A 24,219-nucleotide genomic window follows, 5' to 3' on the forward strand; every position below is an offset into this window, starting at 1 on the left:
ATACATATAAATATACGATTGTTGCAGAAGTCTTTTCATTCGTGAATGAAGCACAAAATGAACTATTTTTTCGCATCCTGATTTCTTTATTTCTGCTTGCTGGATGATGGGAGGTGCCTGATATTTCAAACATGAAACGGGAAAATCTTCCATACAATAATTTTAATGTTGTCTCTACTGTGATACTTGCATTTGGAGAAGTTACTATTATTTTAAAAAATTATTGTTGATGAATATTTCCCGAGGACATGTTCTACTCATTTTTTTTTCCTAAGTAAATAAATGACAAATGGAAGAAGATTAATTGAATATGGCTAAGAAGAACAACCTCTCTGATTTTATGTAAGAGTATAATAAATGTCTATTACTACTGGTATTCTAGATGTTAGACCAACAAGACCATAAACAACTTTTAATAAACTTGCAAACAATTAAATAAGTTTGGTTAAACCTTGAGTTCAATACATTAACAACAACTTTGTTGTATTTGACCTTATCATGTGTACATATGACTTATTTTAATAATAAAAAATTGGATTAAATTTGGATGTATTTAGTTATGTCCCTAATAAATTTGTATGGTCTATTAAGTACTAAAACTTTTATATTTTTCATTCCGTATTTGCCATTTAATGTTTTTGTTATGTGGATAATGTGGTTATCTTGTTTCATCATCTTATTTAGTTGTTGCCAACTGTTTATAATTGGTTTAATACCTATTTTGATTCCTAAAGTTTACTAGATTTGTTTAAAGTGATTTTACATTTTTTTTCAGATGTGTATAGTTATTCTATATTTTGTACAAACGGTTCAATTTCGTCTTTTTTACTTACGGCGTTAAAAACAATAACGATATAATTGCCTCCTAACCAAAACTGAATAAGTTGTCTAATTATTGATTGTGTGACACGTTAAGGTCAATTGACTTGACTATTAAAAGTTGAAGTGATTGGGTAAGACGAAAGGGTTAGGGTTCGTGCAAGTTCTTCCCATAATTGACCAAGTGGTTGTGGTGAGATAAGAATGACTTCTTCCCAAGATTTCTTTTCTCAATACATGGGACAAAAGAATTTCGCATTCCTCACATGGTGGTGGTTGATGGGAAGATGGGATAATCCCTATTTGCAATTGTGGTGATATTGCTATAGAAGACAAACATGGTGGATTGATGGTGCGAGTTGGGTTTTTGCATATTAGGGGTTTTCTTATTTGGGATTTTAGGTTTTCTGATTTAGGATTTTGGGGTTTTTTGATTTGGGATTTTAGGGTTTTCTGATTTGGGGGTTTTCTGTTGTGGCTTGGTTGTTGTTCGCGAGAAGAGGATTATCGCGATTAGGGTTTCGCATTCTCAATTTGGGGTTTTGTGGTGGTTTCTTGCAAGTGGAATCGTAAGCATGGAAGTTTGAACAAATGTTTCTCTCGTTCTTGCAAATCTTGAGGAAAAGGGAATTTGCAATGGTTGTTCTAGAACGAGGTTACTGGTGACTGTGATTTGGGTATGGTTTACTATTTCAGATTCGTGGTTGCATGAGAGAGAGGAACGAGGAAGCTTTTACGGTGGCTGACGTGGTGGTGGCCCAAGGAAGATGACGATTGTTGCATTGGTGGTGGGGTTCGAACAAAAAGGATGAGAATTGATTAAGAATAAAATAAATATATATATATATATATATATATATATATATATATATATATATATATATATATATATATAAAGTGAAAGAAAAACTTTTAATATTGTCACGTCAATTGATCTCAGTGTGCCACACAATCAATAACTGTATTCAGTTTTGGCCATGGACAATTATATAGTTAGCTTTTTTAACGCCATAACCAAATAGAACTAACTTGAACATTTTTACAAAATATGGACATCTAACAAAAAAAGATAAGACCACTTTAAACAAACCTACCAAACCTAAGAATCAAAATAGGTATTAAACATTTATAATTTTATAATCACCACTTATGTTTTCTTTATTTTAAATTCTACAATTTTTTCCTTATTTTAACCTATCTTCAATAACCTTCTCTAGCAACATTCCACTGAATCTTACCTTCGATTAATACAATTATTCATCTTTGGTGCAAATGCAAAAGATAATACTTTCAATGGGTTTCTTCCTCCCATAATGAGAATTATGCCAAAAATTATGTGTTTTTGCTTTCGCATAACCAGTTTTTCAGTTTAATCCCCACCTTCATGTTTTATAATACGTATCTGCGAAACGTGTAACTCAGTTTCAATTCCTTCATGAGGTTTTCCATATCTCAAAGTGAATAACACTCTTTTACATGCGGAGGTATAAGATTGGTTTGGTGGTAAAATTGGAAAGGAGAAGAAAGATGGTGTATGTTCAATTCCCTCCATTAATAATTTAGAGATATAAAATTGATTTGAAGGGTCTCAACTAACAAATACTAACACCTAATATTATTGATAAAAAAAAAGCACTTAGAACAATAAACTTCTTTACCAGTTAGTGGTCGTAAATTTTTTCAGTGAAGAAATTGCAAACTAAGTTTATCATTTATTGATATGTTGTGAAAAAAAGAGAAATTGTAGTTATTGAGATCAATAATGAAAATGGTGAGATAAGTGATTCCAAAATGATATAAGACTACAATACTTTTTAAAATTATAAAGTTGAAAAAGTTTATAAAATTAGGTAAAAAAAATTAATTATGAGATTATGAAATATTAAGATTATAAATTATAAATTATATAATATAAACTTTTAAAAATTTAAAATTGTAATATAACCATAAACGACATAACAAGATAATAATAGTCATGTCGTCAAATGATAGAAATTTAATTGAAAAAATAAAATCCTTAAATTCTCATGGGATCACGAAAATTTAATAAGAACTCAATTTAATATAACCAAATTTATTAAGAACTTAAATCTTAATTAAGTCTAAAAAATAATTTTAACTTTGCACAAATTAAAATTTTACCCTTACATACATGATATTAAATTTAAAATTTTCCAAACATAACACTCAAAAAAATTAAATATAACCTTGAATCATTTAAACATAAGCTATATAAGTTATAACTGTATAAATAATCATTTTTAGATTTAAATTATATAATTTAATTATCTATATAAGACATTTTATTTAAATTATTGTATGTTATGAGTTACTATTCAATTCTTGAATTTCAATTTATTTATACAAAATTTAACGTAAACAATTTCGTTAAAAACAAGTTATATACACACCAATAGTCCCCACTCTTAGTACAGAAACTTTCACCGTTTTTCTCTTACCACTCAGATATTACACACTCCATTCAAAATACCATATGAGACAAGTTTGTAGAAATAAATAATAACATAAATATATAAAAACCAACCATCACTAGTACACTCAAGGGATATGGCCTCGTTATTTTCGGTTATAGACACCGATTTCCTAACCGAGGCATATACAGACGAGGTAAAAAGTTTATAAATTTCATAAATATAACAGGATCATACAATACAAAAGTGAAAACACAAAAACGAAAAAATCCTTAAGCCCGTGCTCTACTCCTTCTTCACCGTGAGGTTGCGAACGACCAACAGCCACCGCCAACAGCCGGGCCTTCATATCTGTAGATCTGAGATTTTTCACCGCCAAAAGCCACCGCCAACAGCCACCGCTGCTCTTCACTCCAGAGACGGGGCCGCTTGCACAGGCGAGGTGGTGGTGGCTCCTTGTAGCGGCGGGGCAGCGGCGGGGTCGCTTGCTCTTCGCTCCAGAGACGCAATGGCAGGTGAGGTAGAAGCTGCACTCGAGCCGTCGCCCAGAACGAGGTGGTGGTGGCTCCCGGCAGTGGCGAGGCAGCAGCGGGGCAGCGGCGGGGCAACGGCGGGGTTTTCTCGAAGTGGAGATTGGAACGAGAGAGAAGTGAGATTGGAACGAGAGAGAAGTGAGAAAAATAAAAGGAAAAAGAGGTAGCTGCTAGGTTTTCTCGAAATGGATCAGTCCAAGCCCAAGATATATGCCTCGGTCCATCTGTTAACCGAGGCAGTAACTTTTTCACCTGAGGTATATACCTCGGTCCATTCTGTTAACCGAGTCAGTATGCCTTTTAGACACCGGTTGTTTAGCAACCGAGGCATATAATGATTTAAAAATTACAGCCCTGCCACCGCGTCTGATACGCTTCGATTCCGAAAAAACCGAAGCATAATATACGAGTTAAAAATGCAATTTTTTACTAGTGCATTTATATAAAAAAATATGAAAAAAGTAGGTAAGTTGCGTAAAAATGTAACTAAAACCTCATAAATAAAAAAAGAAACCATGATTACATAAATATAAACATAATAGTTAAGGAACAAATTGTAATTATGACATTTTTTAATTTATATATTAATCAGTGAAACAAAATTAATTTTATTATATAACCTTTCAAACATAGCATTCAAAAATATAAAAACATAATATTAAAAATATTTAAACAAAATATAATTTTAAGATGTTTAGATATAAGTCATATTTAAATAATATTATAATTATATTTTGTGACATTAATCTTAATTTAAATTATAAAAAATAATGCTTACCAAAATAATAAGAAATAGAAAAGTGTCTTTATTAAGAGATCATATAGTAATCCTGAATAAGAATACATAATTCTGAATAAGATGGAACTTCTTCCTCTGTTTCGATAATTTCATTTTATACATTCATAAAATTTTGTATTTTAAGATTACATAATTCAAAATATAAATTTGATATTATGAAATATAAAATATGAAATATATTTATATTTGGAATTATACGCTCAAAAAAATGTATGGCTATAAGTACAAAAAATTTATGGCATATAGAATCTCTTCTTCAAAGTCTCCCTTATCTAAAAGTTCTAATTTTATTCTCTTTGTATTTAAGAATATTTTTGGAAATATTCTAAAATATACCATTGGAAAATAAATTTTATATTTTGAATTATACAATATGAAATATAAAATAAAAAATATATTCTGAATTATACAATTTGAAACACAAATTTCTCATTTTGTATGGTATAATTAAAAAAAAATAGTGTGGAGAGAATTAAATGTGGGAAAAGAGGGGTTATGGCTAACCATGAGTTGAACCTAGTTGGGTTGAAAAATTTTCTGTCATTTTAAATGTGGAATAAATTAAATTTGACACACTTAATTCAAAGGTTAAACCGGTTTGTACTGGGTTGAATCATTCATAACTCACTTGCAACACTTTATTAGTTTTTTCTACCATTCTTTATAGGTTTTTAACTATAATTATTTATTAGTTCTGATTATATAAGTCTACAATTTGATATTTTTAAATATTATAATGTTGTTTAGTTTGAATAGTTTGGATGTTTAATTTATTATTTCTTTGCAAGTTATTTACATTGATACTTTAATTTTTAACTACTATCTTTATAATAAAGGTTAAATATATTTTTGATTTTTTGACTTTTAGTGAAAATTAAAATTAGTCTCTTTGAAACTTTGATTCAATTTAGTTCCTCAACTTTAAAAATATGTTAATTTTGTCTTTTTAACCAAATTTTATTAAGTTTATTTGATATTTAAAACGATAATAGTATTTAATATGAATTGCATAAAATGTATTTGTTTTACTTATATCATCTTAATTTTGTTTACATCAAATACTTTTAAAAATAAATAAAAATATTCAAAGACAAAAAGTATTTGTTTTACTTATATCATCTTAATTTTGTCCTTTTAAAATTATATTATTTAAATCACAATTCTATAGTAATTTTTAACTACGATAATCATTCAAAATTTTGAATTGTAGAAATTTATAAATGTAAATGTACCAAGGTGCCCCTATCCTAACTAACCGCGCGTAGTCACTGAAGGAACGTTCTTGCTGCGAGTATTCTTGTTTCATTTTTTCGGTTTCTCTCTCAGTGCCTCCTCCACACCACTGCCCTCCTTTACTACACTGCGTTTTCTTATTTCATTTTTTCTGTTTCTCTGTCAGTACCTCCTCCACACCACTGCCCTCCTTCACTACACTGCGTTTTCTTATTTCATTTTTTCTGTTTCTCTGTCAGTGCCTCCTCCACACCACTAGTGACGAAAAATCTGAGAAAGATGAGCCAGTACTGCATTTACGAAGTTATTGGTCTCGGCGGATACTCAGTAAGTTCTTTCCTCTTTATTCTATTTCCACTTTCTTTCTAGAGCTCTTATAGGTAATGTAACTCACTGATCACTCTTTCTCTTTCTTTAATATTCGCAGACCATTTACAGAGGCCAAAAAAAGAATACTAAGAACACTGACGAGTATTTCGCTGTCAAGAAAGTGCATAAGTCACAGGAACCTGAGGTTTTAGAAGAGGTAGTGATTAAAACTGATTTAGTGTGCTTCCCTGTTTTTCTTGTTTTTTCAATAATAAGCCTGTTACTGCTATAATGTTTTAGTTTGCAACAGATTAATTTTCATGAGATATAAGTCCCACTTCTTCTCTTATAATTTTTGTTGAGATACAAGGCCCATGTTTGTAAGTTTTCCTGATTTAATGCAAGCAGAAATTCTTTGTTTTAGGGGATTGCTTCTCATGATCATGGCCAGAAAACCATCTTTGTTTGCTTAGTTTTCTGATTTATTGGTATAGTTTTAAGATACTAAAATTATATTTCTTCTTCTTGATTGATTAGAATTACATTTGCTTTATATTAGAAGAAATGACTAAAACCTTTTAATTACAGACAACGAAAACTCTCACAAACACCTACTCTCTGCTAAGCGCAAAAACGTGTAAACACACTCAAAAGTTTGTTGTCGGGAAGGTGCAAGTAAATACAAATTTTCCCATAAACAAATTAATGTAAAAAAAGAGAGAGATTAGAATGATCCATATAACTTGAAAAAAAAGGTCAGAATTTTGATCTCTATAAATTGAGCCTAATTGGAATGGGAGGTAACACTGATATTTTTTGTTTTACGTTTTTCATTCTAAAATTGAAAAACAATAGGGTGATTATTTTTTGAAGATAAACTAACCCAAACACATATTAAATAAAAAATAAATAATTAAATAGAAAATAAATTAATACCTTTAGATCCCACTCAAGCCCGTCTATGACCACTCGAATAAAAAGGCTGGTGACATGTTGGTCAGTCAATTTTGAACCAAAAGGCATTGCTGATTTTTATTAACAGAAATTGGAGGAATAATCTGGCATCAGAACCTGAGAAACCCCGTTGCCTATGCCCAACCCCTGAAACTGCCCGATAGATTCATTGGACAACATTTCGGACATATCATAGGAAATGTCTAGATCAAATTGGAAGTAGCCACATTAGATGAGAGTGAATGCATATGTGGCATTTGCGTGGCCTGAAATGCATTCTGTCCATGTGGTGAATGATGTGAGAAGAACGGTCCTTGAGAATATGTAAGCTGATGCATTCCCAAGCCATAGTTATCAGCGGGCATCGCTATCTCTCCTGTTGCAATCCGCAGCCTATCGACTTCTTTCTTCAGTGCTTCATTTAGAGCTGTGCATTTTACAATTTTTGGAGGCAGGGGGTTGAAGTCGTGAACATTAGTCATAAATAACAATACATTAGCTGAACGTTTAACATAACAGAAACACTAATAGTGGTATATCAAAGATAACCAAGATATATGTTACACATTTCAAATATAAACGTGTAACTATCTAGTAGCAAGTGGAAACATGATAGCTTTTCTATGAAAGAACGTACCATCACACAACTTAGCTTGTTGTTTCATGGCTTGTAGCCTAAGGTTCAACTCCGTATTTTCAGAACTCAGACCAGTTGTATCTCTCTGAAAAAGATGTTTAAGAAAGAACTAGTCTCAGGTAGCATAACATGAAGCCACCCTAAAATGTATTGAGTTTAATGAATTTGAAACAAAGTGCAATAAAGGAAACAAACGCAAATTAATAAGCGAAGACAAAATCACCATGGGGTAAGTTACGGTTCATGCCTGACATTGAGAAAGCAGCCTACTCAAAATTTAACAGAGCAATTAAAGCAAATCCAACAGGAAAGGAATCCTATCATATCACCTGATCATCATGTCACAGAGACAATGAATTACCGCACAAAGGGATAGAACGGGGTGTGACTAGCTACCTACTGTGTAGATGCGAATGTGAGTTATGTGTCATGGATGCAACTAAACGTGGGATATTGGAATAAATTCTAGCTGTAAAACGCAAGGACAACCAAAAAGAACATGTATTACTAGAAAATACTAAGGGGCATTTTGAAGAACTTAGGGAAATTGATAGGACTTTAAAGGTGTATGTTAGGAGGAATAATTCAAATAAGAAGTTACATGACAGTTAAGAGGGGTTGGACGATTTAGGGGAGTGGTTAGTAAGGTAGTTTTTATGTAATATGGGTTTCTTTTAAGGAGGGAACGGTTCCTCCTGTGGGTAATTTTGTTATTTTGGACAAGGTGTTTCCTATAAGAAGGGATCTACTTCCCTTGGATGTTGTTGAATCTCTTCTCAATTTCGTGTTTCCTTAATTCAAGTGCTAATTTACGTTACATTATAAGATCTGAGTGTTTAATTCTTATATTATATCAGAAAACTGGTTTCGTGCTTCCTAGAAACCTAACAATTTGGTCCGACCTGCCGTATCCAACAACACTAAGAGAATCATGGAAGGTAGAATGAGCACGTTAAGAGGACAATGGAGGAGACAAAGGAGGAATCCAAAGCCAATTTTCAAAGGATTAGTGAAATCATGGATGATGTGATGCGCAAACTTAAGAATATTGAAAAGGGTTATGAAGGAAGCAAAGATTCTGTAAATGGGGATATAATAGGAAGGAGAGAAGATGTTAGGTTTCTGAGTAGGAAACCTAATTAACCACGATCACAGTAGGCAGAAAAGATAATGAAAGAATGAATTTCTCTTATGTAAACAAGGATAATTGAGAGCATAACCTCCCTCACAGGAGCATAACCTCCCTCATAGGACTGTAGCCGCCTGTCAACAAACTCAATAATCAAAACATAACCCTAACAATAGCATCTAGCTCTACTTATATTAAATATTTCCCACCCAACTTATACTGAATACTTCCCTAGAATATAGCTCTATTTACTATAATTATCTTATACTGAATATTTCCCTAGAATATAGCTCTATTTACTATAATTATCTGATAGGATATAAGGTCATTGAATGTAATGTTAGGGGTTGGAAGGTATATGAGAGAAGAAGGTATAGGAGAGAAGGAGAAGGCCGAACGGTGGAAGGCGGGGAGAGGTCAAGCCGAACGGTGGAAGGCAGGGAAAGGTCAGGCTGAACGGTGGAAGGCGGTGAGTAGTCGAGCCAAGCGGCTGAAGGCGATGAGAGCTCGAGCCGAACGGTCACCGAGAAACCTGAGCCGACCGGTTGAAGAGTTACTATTCTAACTGTTGTAGCAGTTAGGATAGGCGGAAAATAATTAGTATATTTAGAGCGATATTCTAGGGAAATATATTCTAGGGAAATATTTAGAGTGATATTCTAGGGAAGTATATTATTTAGAACAATATTCTAGGGAAATATTTAGCACAAGATGGATGGGAAATAATTAGTATAAATAAAGCTAGAGTCTATCGTTAGGGTTATGTTTTTTATTATTGAGTTTGTTGACAGTACAGTCCTGTGAGGGAGGTTATGCTCCCAATTATCCTTGTTTACTTTTGTTTATTAAGAGAATTATATTACCATTAATAGGAGAAATTCATTCTTTCATTATCTTTTTTGCCTACTGTGATCATGGAAAATTAGGTGTCTTACTCAGATTCCTAAAATTATCTTATAGTGAATATTTCCCAAGAATATAGCTCTATTTACTATAATTAGTTCTTGCCCATGCTAATTGCTACAACAATTAGGATAGTAACTCTTCAAATAGTCGGCTCTAATTCTTCACCTCCTTCCACCATTCGGCTCGAACCTTCACCGCCTTCTGTCGTTCGGCTCGATTCCTTACTGTCTTCCACCGTTCGGCTCGACCTCTCCCTATCTCCCACCATTCGGTGCCCTTCTTCTTCTCTCTCATCGCCTTCCACCGTTCGGCTTGACATCTCTCCGTCTTCTACCGTTCAGTGCCCTTCTTTTCTCTCACCGCCTTCCACCGTTCAGCTCGACCTCTTTCCGCCTTCCATTGTTTTGTGCCCTTCTTCTTCTCTCATACACTTTGTTCTTTTCTTGTATACCTTCCAACCCCTAACATTACATTCAATTACCTTATATCCTATCAGAGTGTGTGACAGTTCATGTTTACAAAGTCTTGGACATGGGAAAATAATTGCTAATAATAGGGAATTTACTTACAGAAAGAACAAACTTGTTGAAGGCCTGTCACAGCTTTGGCTGTACGACCAACAACAACAACACAACCTTCATTTTATATCTCATAGATCACTTTCATCTTAAAGTTCTTACTTATCTGTCATCAACCACTCTCTCTTCATCAATCAATCTAGAACTCTATATGTTAGAGAATCTACCCTTATCCAAAAAGGGCAATTGAAACCAAATCTTCTTAAACAATTAAAACTCCCACAAAATCCAAAAGAAAATCAATTGTTACCCCACTAGGTTCATCCCAGATGAATACACCCTCATGTGCATCGCTTTCCAATTTTATTTATCCTTTTTGAAAGGGAAAGGGAAAAAAACATTCGTACCTTTGGTTTGCAGAGTGATATGCCTTTGCTTCTCGCTAAAGGAGAAATGTTCTCAGAACCTTTAACGATGGTCGTAGAGCCTTCGACAGTTTGGCGACGATAGAGTGTGGCAAAGCCTTTGAGAACGATGATCCTTCAACAGCGACGTGTCTTAGATAGCGATGTGTCTTAGATAGCGACGAGCCTTCAATGGCGGTGAGCCTTCCACAGTGGCGGACCTTCCACGGCGGTGAGCATTAAGGGCGGCGAGCCTTCAACCATAGCAGTAGCGAGCCTTTGATGATACTGAGAAAGGAATGTAATGAAGCCTATTTTGGTCCCTCTTTTCGGAGGGTTTGTTCAAAGTGGTCCTTCCTTTTTTTAAAAATTCACTTTAGTCCTACCTTTCGTAAAAACTGTTCAAGTTGATCCTTTTTGGTAACGGCGTTAAGTTCACTAACGGTAGAACTGCCAGGTGTGCAATGTTTGATGACTTGGAACCTTTTATATGTGTTGGCAGTGTCACTTCATTATATGGGTTAAAAAAAAAATTAATTTCTCAACCAGAAACCCTAGGGAGAGTTTGCTTCCCACTGCCTCTCACTGATTTGCCGCTGCAACAGGCCTCCACCCAACCAGCCACCGCGAGTTGTGGCACAAGGCGTCGCCGGTGCTGACGTTCGTTGCCGATCGAGGTGAGAGTTCCCCTCTTCCGCCGCTCGTCGCGCGATCGCTGCCACAATCTCTGCCGGCCACCGCACCAAGGTGCCTCTTCCTTCTCCTCTTCGCGCGAGGTTCTCCCTGCGCCTCGTCTTAAGACGTTGATGCCAGAAAGGGTCGCCACTCCAATGCCGGCGATAAAACTCCTCTTCCTCTGTTATGCGAAGTCGAAGGTGAAATAAATCGTCATGGTTGCACCGCTTCTACTCGGAATTCACACCCGCCATCGGCAATCACCTTCTTGTTTGTACTGTATTGTGTTGGGCGTGAGTCTTGGGGCGTGAAAAATTGATTTTCTGATTGGGGTAGTGAATGTTTTCTGTTAAGCATTGGGTTGGGGAAAAAATGGGTTTATGTTTGGGTTAAACTTCTGGAGATGAAGGAGAGGGTGTTCAGAATTCTTAGGTTGTGATGGTAAGGCGTTTTGCTTCAGAAATTGATTTTTTGTTTGATTTTCTTTCGGCGGTGGTTGATTTGGGTGATGGTGGAAGATGAGGGATATGAGTTGTTTCAAAAGATAAGCTTTAAACCTATCAGCATGGGATTTGTGATTTGGGCATGTTCATTCTAGAAATGCATTTGATTCTGCTACCATTTTCTATAGTGTTTTCTGGGTGCAAGCAGAGGAGTATCGAAGCCTTGATGCTGGTGGAATATACACTATTTTTTTATTTTACCCTATTTACACGTCATTATTAATTATATTTTTAAAACAAATTATAATGCCACATCATCAAACATTGCACACCTGGCAGTTCTACCGTTAGTGAACTTAACGCCGTTACCAAAAAGGATCAACTTGAACAATTTTTGCGAAAGGTAGGACTAAAGTGAATTTTTAAAAAAAGGAAGGATCACTTTGAACAAACCCTCCGAAAAGAGGGACCAAAATAGGTATTAAACCAAAATAAAATAAGTTCAGTATATTTAAACTGAATTATTAAACAGATAACTAGGTTTTAGTAAAAATAGTTTTAAGTTTTTTTAAGTACAAAAAAGAGTATAAATAAACTATAATTTAGAGTTTTTAAGTAAATTGTGCCTAGCCCTACCTACTTTATATATACATGCTTTATAACATTGTGTTTTCTCGCACTTTTTTACAGGTCAGGATTCATTCGGAATTGCGTCATAGGAATGTTGTAGAACTTTGTGACTGGTAATATCCTATTAAAAAGCTTGCTTTGGAAGGAAAAAAAGAGGTTTCTAAAGTGTGGTTCTTTTGTAGGTATAAGACTTCTCATCACACAGGTTTGATTTTAGAGCACTGCGTTGGAGGTGATTTGCTCACCATCTTACAACAATTGCACAAGGTACACAATGTTTTTGATAGGGTGGTAAGGGTTTATGAGAATGAAATGGTGAGGCGGTTAGAGGGTGTTTGTAACTTAGTAGTGGTTAGGTTAGGGGTGACCTTTATAAGAAGGTTGAGGGCTATGGTAAAGGGTTAGATTTTTTATATTAGTTGTATAGATAGGAGGTTGTTCCTATGGAGGGAAAGTGTTCCCTTGAGAGTTTAGTGTTGTACATCTGTATTCTTTGATTACAAGAATAATATACAGTATTGTTTTTCCAATTTCTATGTTGGTGAGTGTTGAAAGCGAGTGAGATAGATTCCTAAACTAAAGAAATCTATCAAATTGGTTCGACCTGTCGGTTCTTTGGGAGAGGAACAAGATGGAAGCAAGAATGAACGCTGTGGAGGGAAGGCTGGATTCGCTGGAAACAACGGTGGAGGAATTGAAGGCCGAAACACGGGAGATACACCAAGAAATTAAAGAAATCACGCGAATTCTTCGAAAAAGGGCGAGGAACCACGACAGGAGCTCAGAGGGGAGCCAAGAATCAGTGAATGTAGATCGGTTAGGAAAGAAAGAGGGGTCAGAGGAAGAATTGGAGGAGGAAAGGGGCGAAATGCAACGAAATTGGATGAAGCGGATGGAATTGCCCACTTGAGGGGCTAGACACAATGGGGTGGATTTTGAAGGCAGAGAAGTTCTTTGATATTGAGAGTGTCATTGAGGAGGACAGGCTCAGGTTAGCGTACATCTGGAGGGAGGTACGAGTTATTGGTTTAGGTTCTGGAAAAAGAAAACCAAGAACCCTTGGGACGATTTGACGGAGGCGCTGATAAGGAGGTTCGGAGGAAGGAATAGAGGGTTTGTCTTTGAGAAGCTAGCTGTTGTAAGCTAGAAGGGAATGGTGGATGAGTACATTCAAGAGTTTAAGATGCTTGTGGCTCAAGTTAATGGAGTGACAGAGGAGCAGTTGCTGGTATATTTTCTTACGGGGTTACAAGGGGACATTATAAACCGGATTAGACCCCACAACCTAAGAGACCTATTAACAGCGATGGAGGTAGCCCGAGACGTAGAGGAAATTGGAAATAACCCAAGTATGAGTGGAGGAACTACTATCAAGAACAATTCGTCATGGGGAAGATATTAGTTAGGTTCTGGGGCGGTCTCCAGGGCCGAAACGTTTAAGGGTAGTCAGAATGGGCAGGGGACAACTACTAGTGGGAGTACCGCGAGGAAGGAAGGAACGATAAATATGATGACTTCCAAAGCTGGGAGTAATACGATAGGGGACACGCGGAACAAAGGGGGTGAGGAATCTTCCTTACCCAAAGTATGTGAAGAGGAGGGAGGAAGGAAGGTGCTTCCATTGTGGGGGGCCCTACAGCCCAGGGCACAGGTGCCCAGAGAGAAGCATGCAAGTTATGATAATGGCAGAAGATGATGAAGGAGGGGAGGACGAGGAGGAAGAAGAGATGGACCAGAAACGTATGGAGCTGTCTTATTTTTCAGCGGGTGGCCTAACCCAAACCAACACGATGAAGCTACAAGGTTGGGTGCAGGGGAAAAACATATTGGTCTTAATAGACAGTAGGGCCCGTCACAACTTCATTTTGACAAGGCTGGTGGAGGAATTGAAGTTGAAAGTGGAAGAAACACCTCCCTATAAGGCGTGCCTCGGAGATGGGCAGAGGAAGACCACCCAAAGGTGTTGTAACAATGTTTCGTTACTTTTGGAAGGAGTGGAAGTCAAGGAGAAATTCTACCTATTCGAGTTAGGAGGGGTAGATCTCATATTGCGGGTGGCTTGGCTAGCATCGTTAGGAGAAGTTACAATAAACTGGGAGAATTTGACAATGAAGTTTGGTCAGATGGATGAGGAGGTGTTGATCAGGGGGGACCCTACCTTAACTAGAAAGGTGGTATCCCCAGAGGCGTTGTTGAAGGAAACAAAGATAGAGGTAGTTGCCTTGGTTTTGGGGTTGGGTCAGACAGAGTTAGAAGATGGAGGTGAGGGAAGGGCGCAACTGACTCACGACCAAGCTGAAGACTTGGAGCAAACCGAGGCAAGTTTGATGGGATTTTCAGGGAACCCGAAGGTCTTCCTCCTATTATACCCTTAGACCAAAAAATACCCATCAAGGAAGGAATAGATCCGATCAATGTGAAACCTTACATATATCTCCATTTGATGAATTCTGAGATAGAGAAACAGGTGGCAGGAATGTTAGAAATGGCATCATTAGACCTAGCAACAACCCTTACGCCAGCCTTGTGATTTTGGTGAAGGAAAGGGATGACAGCTGGAGATTTTATATTGAATATAGAGCTCTCAATAGGGCTACAATACCTGACTTGTTTATAATACCGGTGATTGAAGAGTTGTTAGATGAGCTGCAGGGTGCAACATACTTTTCGAAAGTGGATTTGAGAGTTGGACACCATTAAATTCGCATGAGGGAGGAGGACATCTAGAAAACAACATTCAGGACTCACCAAGGTCACTACAAGTTCTTGGTTATGCCTTTCGGGCTTTCCAATGTCCCTGCCACTTTCTAGTGCATGATGAACACCTTTTTAAGGCCTTTTCATAGGCATAGTGTCCTAGTTTTCTTTGACGACATAATGATTTACAGTAGGACATGGGAGAACATAGGAGGCACCTCAGAAAGGTGCTGGAAATGTTGGCCCACCGACAGTTCTTTGCAAACAAGAAGTGTGAATTTGGGAGGAGGCACATCAGATATCTGGGTCACATGATTTCAGAATTAGGGGTGTAAATTGATAGTGAGAAGGTGTCAGTAGTGGTAGATTGGCTTGAACCTAGAAACATTAAAGAGTTTAGAGGCTTCTTAGGCCTTACGGGCTACTACAGGAGGTTTATAAGAGATTATGGCAAGATAGCGAAGCCACTGACTGATCTGCTGAAGGAAAGGCAATTCGGTTAGGGAGTAACTACTATGAAGGCCTTAAAGGAGGCTATTACCACAACCCTTGTGTTGGCCTTGCCAGACTTCGCACAAACGTTTCATGTGGAGTGTGACGCTTCCGATAGAGGGGTGGGGGCAGTCCAATCCTACCTTCTTGAATCTCTTTTGGAAGGAATTGTTTAGGCTACAGGGTACCCAACTTCTTATGAGCACAACCTATCACCCAGAGATGGATGGGCAGACCGAAGTGCTCAACCGAATACTGGAGGGTTATCTGCGTTGTTTTAGCTCTAATAAGGCTAGATGTTACGTACCTGAGTATGGGACGTAACCAGTAGGCTCACTCACACACTCTCAGTGATAAGGAACAATGGAAATTTACTGAATATACCTTTGTTATTGAATAGAAATACTGAATCAAAGATAACAACCAATAACTGGGAGCAGGATCTCCGTCAATTACCTGAGAGCATAACCTCTCTTACAAAACTTGATAATCAAAATTCATATCCTTCCCCCTAGGTTTCCCCTATCTTATTCCTAATCACTCCCTCCCGAAAAGGTAAAGAATAAAAGTAATTACGCCTATTTATTATGATTATCTGGTAAGAATATCTTTATCCTTATTTACCCTATTTAACTTATATGTAATAATATCTTGAGATATGACCATAAATTCTAATAAATGTCTCGTCCTTCCTAACTGCTATGTCAGTTAGGATGCTCCCCACTGCTCCCAACCGTTCGGTCCTCTTACTCTCTTCCTTCTACCGCTCGGCACTGCTCCTAACCGTTCGGTCCTCTTTCTCTCTTCCTTCTACCGCTCGACTAGGTCCCTCTCCACCTTCTATCATCCGGTCTGCTCGCTCCTTGTTATTAACTGTTCGGCCATCGTGCTCCACCCTTTCCATCGTTCGGCCCATGTCCTCTACCGTTCGGTTCCCTTCTTTTTCTCTCCTATATCTCTTTCTCTCGTATACTTGCCAGCCCCTAACACTAGAATTCACAAGCCAAAGCAGCTATATCTCCGGTTAGCTGAAACTTGCATAGATGAGAGGGAACTAGAAAATGTCACAGAATCACTCACAAGGCCATAGTGGAAAGAAGCTATGGACAATGAGTATAAGGCACTCATGTCAAATCAAACTTGGGTTTTGGTACATATCAAGACCAAGAAAACATCATTGATTCTAAATGGGTCTTCAAAACCAAGTACAAAGCATATGGGAAAACTGAAAGAAGAAAAATAAGATTAGTTGCAAAAGGATTTCAACAAACAACTGGATTGGACTATGAAGAGACTTTCAATCCAGTTGTCAAGGCTAGTACAGTTCGAATCATACTTTCAATTGCAGTACATCTCAATTGGGAGGTCAAACATCTGGACATAAACAATGCATTCTTAAATGGCTACCTTAAAGAAAGTGTGTTTATGCATCAACCAGAAGGATTTGTAGACCTAACTAAACCTGAACATGTGTGCAAGTTAACTAAGGCAATCTATAGATTGAAACCGGTCTCAAGAGCCTGGTTTGACAGCTTAAAAAAAGCTCTTTTCAACAAATGGCACCGTTGCCGAGGATTAGGTCCTGGAAATCATATTCACTTTGCTATGCATAGCTTTTGTAAAATAGTCCTTGATTCTTTGTTGTTTGCATGCCTTTTTATTCCTTCTCATCTATCTTAGTCTAAAATGTTCATATCTGATCTAAATATGCTTATGAATTTTAATATGGATTTTAATATCATCTTGGAAATTTTTGGTATGAACGAATTGCAGGATAGTATGCTTTCCGAAGAGTCTATTCATGACCTTGCGTATGACATGGTCAAAGCTTTACAGCGTCTTAGTTTAGTCTGTTTTTCTATTTTTAGATTATGATTCTTATCCTAAGCATTTGTGATATACAGGTTTTTACATTCAAAAGGAATCATTCACTGTAATATCAAACCATCGAATATTCTATTCGATGAATATGGATGCGCAAAGGTACATTTGCTTGGTTTAGTTTTTAAAATCAATTTGACCTAATTCTAAATGAAGTGTGAACTTATTCTTTCCTTAATTATTGCAGTTATGTGATTTTGGATCGGCAAAAGAGTTGAAAAATATATCAACTCATTCTTCCTCGGTATGTTTTTAAATCTTTACTGTACTAAGTTTCTTGGTTCAATATTTTTTTTTCTTTTTCCTTTAGTTTGGAGTTGTATAAGGTTTTACTCTGGTTCCTTCTAGGTTCTTTTTCATTCTTTTCAGTTTCAGAGTTAGTTAGCTTTTTCTTCAGTTAGTCTAGTTCTTCAACTGAATTTTTCTGAGCACGAGAGTGACAGGCCGTGAGTCTTTGGTGAATTCTGGTACCAATTTTGTATTTAGTTCTTGATTTTAATGAAGTTTCATGTTCCTTTTGAATTCTTGCCCAAATTTAAGTTTCTGCTCTGAATGTTTGATCTGAATGTTTACTTATCTTTAATTTTCCAGTACATAATTCTTGTCATTTACGATCTGAATGTTTGTATACCTTTTTAGGTACCACTTGCAAAACGCGGAACACCCTGTTACATGGCTCCGGAACTTTTTGAAGATGTTGGAATCTATTCATACGCATCAGATTTATGGGCGCTAGGCTGTGTCTTATATGAGTGTTTTGCAAGAAGACCGCCCTTTATGGCAAGAGAATATAATAATATAAAATCCATTCTTTCAGATCCTATTCCACCTCTTTGTGGTCATCCCAGTCAACATTTTGTTGATTTAATCAATTCACTGTTGGTAAAGAATCCAGCAGAAAGAATACAGTGGCCTGAACTTTGTGCACATCCCTTCTGGAGAAGGGAAATTCCTCCTGTGGCTCTGCCTGCATTTGATTTTAATGAGAATGCCGAGAATGCCGAGAATGCCGAAGATGAAGCTGCTCAACCTGAAGATATGGCAAACCTTGATTTCAATGAGAATTCCGAGAATGCCGAAGATGAAGCACATGCTGTTATTACAGTTTCAATACCATCTCACCAGGATCAGAGGCAGGATCAGAGGCAGGATCAGGGGCAGGATCAGAGGCAGGATCAGAGGCGTCATACTGAAGAGTCATTGCCTCTTTTTTTGGTAAAATTTTTTATTAGAGGTATGATTGAAGGTATCTTTCAAATCGCGGGTCAAGTAATAGGGAGCATGTCTCCGAAAAATGATTACCGCCCAAGAATATTGAGAGATATACTGTTTACCATATCAGGTTTTGTTTGGCTCCTTCCCAGTGAGTTTATTAAGTACGCCTTAAAGGACCAGAATGCGAGGGAGAAGAAACGGAAATTCTCATATGGTATTCTAGCCTTGATGACAGGACGTCTTTTGATGACAGGATGTCTTCTGAGTCTATCTGTTTTAGTAAGTACTAAAATAAGATATTATGCTTTTACTTTCTTTAGTGGTTTCTTTTTAGTAACATTAGCATTTGTAGAAAGGAAGTTGTGGAAATTAGATAATGCTTGGCACGACTTAATCATTTTAGTAGGAGGTTTGTTCTCCTTTTGGTTGTCATTTGCTTTACATAGGTTTTTATTCTTATAAACCTACTTAGGTTATGGATTTATATACAATGTATTTCTGGTTTATTTTCCTATAAACTTCATCAGGCTATGGATTTATATACAATGTATTTCTGGTTTATTTTCCTATAATCCTCATCAGGTTATGGATTTATATACAATGTATTTCTGGTTTTCCAATATCTGAGTTTTTATTTAATGTATTTATATATTTCTAATTGAGTTTTAATATATAGGTATAAATATCAAAAAAGCAAAAAGATATAAATGTTTTCAGTGACTTTGGAGTGAATCCAAATGTTTTCAAGGCTAGGTGCAACCAATGAAGTTATGAGCCTTTACCTAAACCGGATCTTAATCCCAATGCATGCTTAGTAACGCAGGTGCTCTTGAGTTTGATAATTGAATGTTAACCTTTCTCATCAGCCATTAAAAATCTGTTCTGGTTACATTTATGATTATGGTGAGGTTATATGTAAGGCTGGCCAGATCCATTATAGGATGATAATAAGGCTAATTAACTCGATTGGTAAAGGTGTCATTTAGTTAGCCTTTTTGTATTGAATGTAGCCTTCTGTTTAGCTAATTATAATAAACTGAATGAACTTGCAGATCATATGAATTGTTTAATAATCATGCTACAGTAAGTAGTGTAGCTGTTCAGCATTTTCAATTTCAGAACCAGGCAAAGATTAAAAGTTAAAAAAATAGAAGAAAGGGGAAGGTGCAGAGATTTGTTTGACTGTTTTCTACTTGAATTCAAAATTCAATAACAGAAGAAATGGGATGACACAAATGAAAAAAAATAAGTTGATGTATATCCTCTCTTTCACCGCTGCCACCTCATCCCCATTGCTTAGTTTGATCTTGTTGTGGGGATTTTCTTCATTCATTGGTAAGCTTTCTAGCCATGTCACTGAGGATTGTTGTGCTATTGTTTTCTTTGATTTGCCATTGTGAGTGTGGACTTTGAATTTTCCAAGCTGGTTACGGGTTTTCTAACTTATGGGCAAGAGAAAAGGAGCGATCTTGATTTGCATTCCTTTTAGGGAAAATCTTTCTTTGACTTTGAGGATAATGTGGTCGTCCTTTTTGGAGTTTTTTGGTGCTGTTTTCAACATGTTTCTTGCTTCACTCAGATTTCAGCACTGCTTTGAGCTTCGAAGAACAAAATGTTCGGCTTCTCTAGTAGGCATATGAAACTTGGCAGGTGAAAATATTTCTTTTACCTTCTTTCTAATTTGAAATTTCTTTTCATACACCTGGAGGTGGTGAGGATAGCACTAGTTCTTTAAGGGTAAGGGTATACTTGGGAAACAACTAAAATAAGTGCTTATTGAATAAGTATCATGTAAGTGTTTATGTTATCAAGAATTAACCGACTTTCAAAGCCGAAAGGGACTACATTTTTTCTGCGCGGTTTCTTTTACACTGAAATTATAATAACACAAATCCAAAATCTCATAATTAAACCCAAATCCTAGCAGCAAACCCAGATTCCAAAACTTTATTTTTTGTTCTCCTTGATAAAAAAATATTTTTTTTTGTCAACTTTACATCACTTCACCGTCTTGTATGCTTATATGGATAATAACTATAGCAGCCAGAACTCAAATCTTAACAGCACCAAGTGATTGCAGCAAAAGTGAAGAGAAATGGTGTAGAATGAGTTGGAGAAATGAGCAGGATGGATTAGAGTAACAGAGAGAGGCAGAAACTCACCTATCACGAGAAAAGAGGAACCCGTGAATCTTTGAGGAACAGAGAGAGAGAAGATGCAGTGTTAGGAAATAAGGTGGACATGGAATGGAAACAAAGCAGAAACTCAGATACAGAGAGAAAGCGAGTGAAACTAATGACCCTCCAAAATAAATATTTCCTTTTTCGAATTTAAATATTCAATGAAATCAATATTTCACAACTCATTCAAAATCTACCATCCCAATATAGTAAGTATTTCTGATGAAAGTTTCTAATTTATATGTTTAGAATTAGTTTTAAACACTAAATTAACTAAATCATGTTTATTCAATTGATCTTATTTTTTTAAAAGATTAACTATTTGTTTTTAATTTTTAAATTTTGATATAAAATTGAAACTAGTATATGTTTAAAATGGTTATATTTTAACATTGAAACAAAACTATATCAAAATTATATCAACAGTATAAATAAGTTAAATACTAATATTAAATATATTTAACACGTTAAATAATGTAATTAGATTAAAAAATTTATATAATTTTTTTTCAAAATTTAAAACTATCTAAATTTCAAATAAAAACAAATCTAATTTTACTTTAAAATTCAGAAGTATAAATATATTTAAACATTTTTTATATGTTGAAAACTTAAAATACTCTCATGCTTATATCATTAAAAGTTTATTTGTTTAATTAAGTTCTTTCCTTTTTCTTGAAGTTCAACTTTATGCATTTTTTAGGCTGTTCTTATGTATATATAGAAAAAGGAGTAGTAATATGTTTGAATAAATTTTATACGTATGATTGAAAACTTTTGTTCAATATAAATATGAAATTATGCAAGTAGTTGAATAGTTTGTAATTTTCTATTGAAATAATCCATGCAAAGGTATTACAATGTATATGTGCTAATTTCCAATACCATTTCATTTTACAATGTATACACACAATTGACAATAACATAATTCATTATTATTCCCGTAAAGTTGGTAAAAAGAAAAGTGCATTTTAGTGTTGGAAATCTTATTTTTAAAATTTAAAGAGTTGAAAATATAAAAATGAGTTTAAATTTTTCATTGAGTAAAAATAAAAAAAAAACTCATAAATCAAATGTTTTAAGATTTTGAATTAGGATGGATGTTAATTTAAATTAGAAAATATGATATTTTTTTACGTATGAATTATGCTCATATATATTATTTACATTATATTTTTCAATGTTTTTTAAAAATAAATCTATAAAAAGATAACTTTTATTCAGTTCCATCATCAATTTAATCATCCATAAATAAATTTTAGCAGTAGAAAGTGTAGCTTTGAAAAAAAAAATGTATATTGTGATTATGAAAATGCCATTTGTTTGAAAAACAAAAAGAATAATAATTAATCCCTTAAAAATGAAATAAATGTTTGAACTATTCTGAAAGACAAGTCCAAGAGTTTTTTGTGTTTTTAAAGTCTTAAAGGTAAAAAAAGTAAAAGGAAAACAGATAATTTTGTTGAGCTGACATCTCTATTATATATATAGGGAGAATTCTTTCTAAATCGACTAATCCCTAGATACATTTATTCTATTTTAGATATATTCTCTAACATTTGGATTTATTCTAAATATTTAAATTACATATTTTGTTCTTTTTGAGTTTAGAAAAAAGAATTAAAAAAAATACTATGTAAATAGATTTCAATTTTATATAAAATATTTTTGTTGGATTAAATATGTTTTTAGTCCCTTAAGTATCACACGATTTTGGTTTTAGTCCCTACTCGAAACTTTGATGAGTTTTAGTCCTTGTAGTTTTGAAACTATTAGTATTAGTCCTTAAAAATGGATGGCGTTAAATTTTAGTAGATATGGCAAACGGCGATATCCAACTGCGCTCTGCACTCTGCCACGTTGACCAATAAGAATACGTGGCCATTCTCGTTCTTCGTCTCTTACACGGCGAAAATATAGGTTTTCGCTACAGTGCTCTTCCGGCATTTGGTATCTCTTTTGGGTTATTCAGTTGAAGGTAATGAGAGGATTCTGGTTTATGAGTATATGCCACAAGGGGCTCTGAGTATGCATCTGTTCCATTGGAAGAGCTTGCAACTAGAGCCACTCTCTTGGAAGAGGAGGCTCAATATCGCCTTGGATGTTGCTAGAGGAATGGAGTATCTTCATAGCCTGGCACATCAGATCTTCATTCACAGAGATCTTAAATCATCAAATATTTTGCTTGGGGATGACTTTAGAGCAAAAGTCTCCGATTTTGGATTGGTAAAACTTGCCCCTGATGGCAAAAAATCTGTAGTGACCAGGCTTGCTGGTACATTTGGATACTAGGCACCAGAATATGCAGGTAATTTTGTATTATTTTATTTTGAAAATCTTTTAAAATAGCAAATTTTATAATATTCCCGAATTTAATCAGTTTATTTTTTCTGTGACTTCTGTTGATTCTGTATGCTATTGCATGCTCTGTTGATTATATATATATATATATATATATATATATATATATATATATATATATATATATATATATATATATATAGCCATAATGGGAAATCTTGAAAATAAGTGAATACAATTTTAAAAATTTTCACAGAAAATAGAGAGAAATATCTCACCAGGGAGGATAGACTTAGTATGATTCTGCATGATATAATTATCAGGGACCATATTGAAACTTTTACAGACCTAAATGCATGATCCTGATGTGTTTCACACACTAAATTACACTGATTTCTTCTTTTTATATTATATATTTCAGTGATAGGAAAAGATACCACCAAAGCGGATGTTTTCAGTTTCGACGTTGTTCTAATGGAGCTGTTAACTGGATTAATGGCACTTGATGAAGATAGACATGAGGAAAGCCAGTACTTGGCATCGTGGTTCTGGCATGTAAAATCAGACAAGGAGAAACTAATGACTGCTGTTGACCCTGCCCTTGACATAAAGGAATAGATGTTCGATATTGTCTCCATCATTGCCGAGTTAGCTGGGCACTGCACTGCCAGGGAACCAAACCAAAGGCCAGATATAAGTCATCTTGTGAATGTGAGTAGTGAGGGTGAGGGAGAAAGAACGAGAATGGTCACTTCAGTGTCAGATTTTTATTGACCAGCAACGTGGCAGAAAGTGCAGAGCACAGTTGGACATCGCCGTTTGACACTTTTACTAAAACTTAACGCCGTCCATTTTTAAGAATTAATACTAATAGTTTCAAAACTAAGAGGATTAAAAACCATCAAAGTTTCGAGTAGGGACTAAAATCAAAATCGTATGATGACGAAAAACATATTTAACCCTATTTTTGTTTTGTTAAAATGTCCAATAAAGATTTTTTATTTTCTATGCGAAAATGTTCAATTTTTAAAA

The 24,219-nt window shown here is 35.3% G+C and overlaps 2 protein-coding genes and 1 pseudogene across 4 annotated transcripts; 2 read left to right on the forward strand and 1 right to left on the reverse strand.

The window, feature by feature from the left end:
* Nucleotides 1–7,024: 7,024 nt before the first annotated feature.
* On the reverse strand, nucleotides 7,025–10,937 carry LOC108330063 (bZIP transcription factor 18). Its single transcript, XM_052876496.1, is given in 5 exon segments — nucleotides 7,025–7,294; nucleotides 7,297–7,506; nucleotides 7,717–7,801; nucleotides 10,677–10,809; nucleotides 10,885–10,937. Coding segments are annotated over 5 exon segments (615 nt in total). The 3' UTR covers nucleotides 7,025–7,160.
* On the forward strand, nucleotides 10,799–20,862 carry LOC108330412 (serine/threonine-protein kinase RUNKEL-like). Of its 3 annotated transcripts, none has more exons than XM_052875892.1 (8): nucleotides 10,799–11,548; nucleotides 12,482–12,534; nucleotides 12,604–12,688; nucleotides 17,384–17,445; nucleotides 17,515–17,593; nucleotides 17,679–17,735; nucleotides 18,131–18,985; nucleotides 20,286–20,862. In XM_052875892.1, the coding sequence occupies exons 1-8, from the start codon at nucleotides 11,480–11,482 to the stop codon at nucleotides 20,301–20,303; spliced, it is 1,278 nt and encodes a 425-aa protein (XP_052731852.1). In that variant the 5' UTR covers nucleotides 10,799–11,479; the 3' UTR covers nucleotides 20,304–20,862. The 3 variants fall into 3 exon arrangements, with proteins under 3 accessions (XP_052731852.1, XP_052731851.1, XP_052731850.1); XM_052875891.1 differs by lacking the exon at nucleotides 20,286–20,862 and having other exon boundaries at nucleotides 18,131–18,725; nucleotides 18,834–19,224; XM_052875890.1 differs by lacking the exon at nucleotides 20,286–20,862 and having other exon boundaries at nucleotides 18,131–19,224.
* Nucleotides 20,863–22,703: 1,841 nt separating this feature from the next.
* LOC128196249 (receptor-like kinase TMK3) lies at nucleotides 22,704–23,961 on the forward strand (annotated as a pseudogene).
* The last annotated feature ends 258 nt before the right edge of the window (nucleotides 23,962–24,219 follow it).

This window comes from Vigna angularis, chromosome 4, assembly GCF_016808095.1.
Source record: "Vigna angularis cultivar LongXiaoDou No.4 chromosome 4, ASM1680809v1, whole genome shotgun sequence".
In the NCBI taxonomy this organism is placed as follows: domain Eukaryota; kingdom Viridiplantae; phylum Streptophyta; class Magnoliopsida; order Fabales; family Fabaceae; genus Vigna; species Vigna angularis.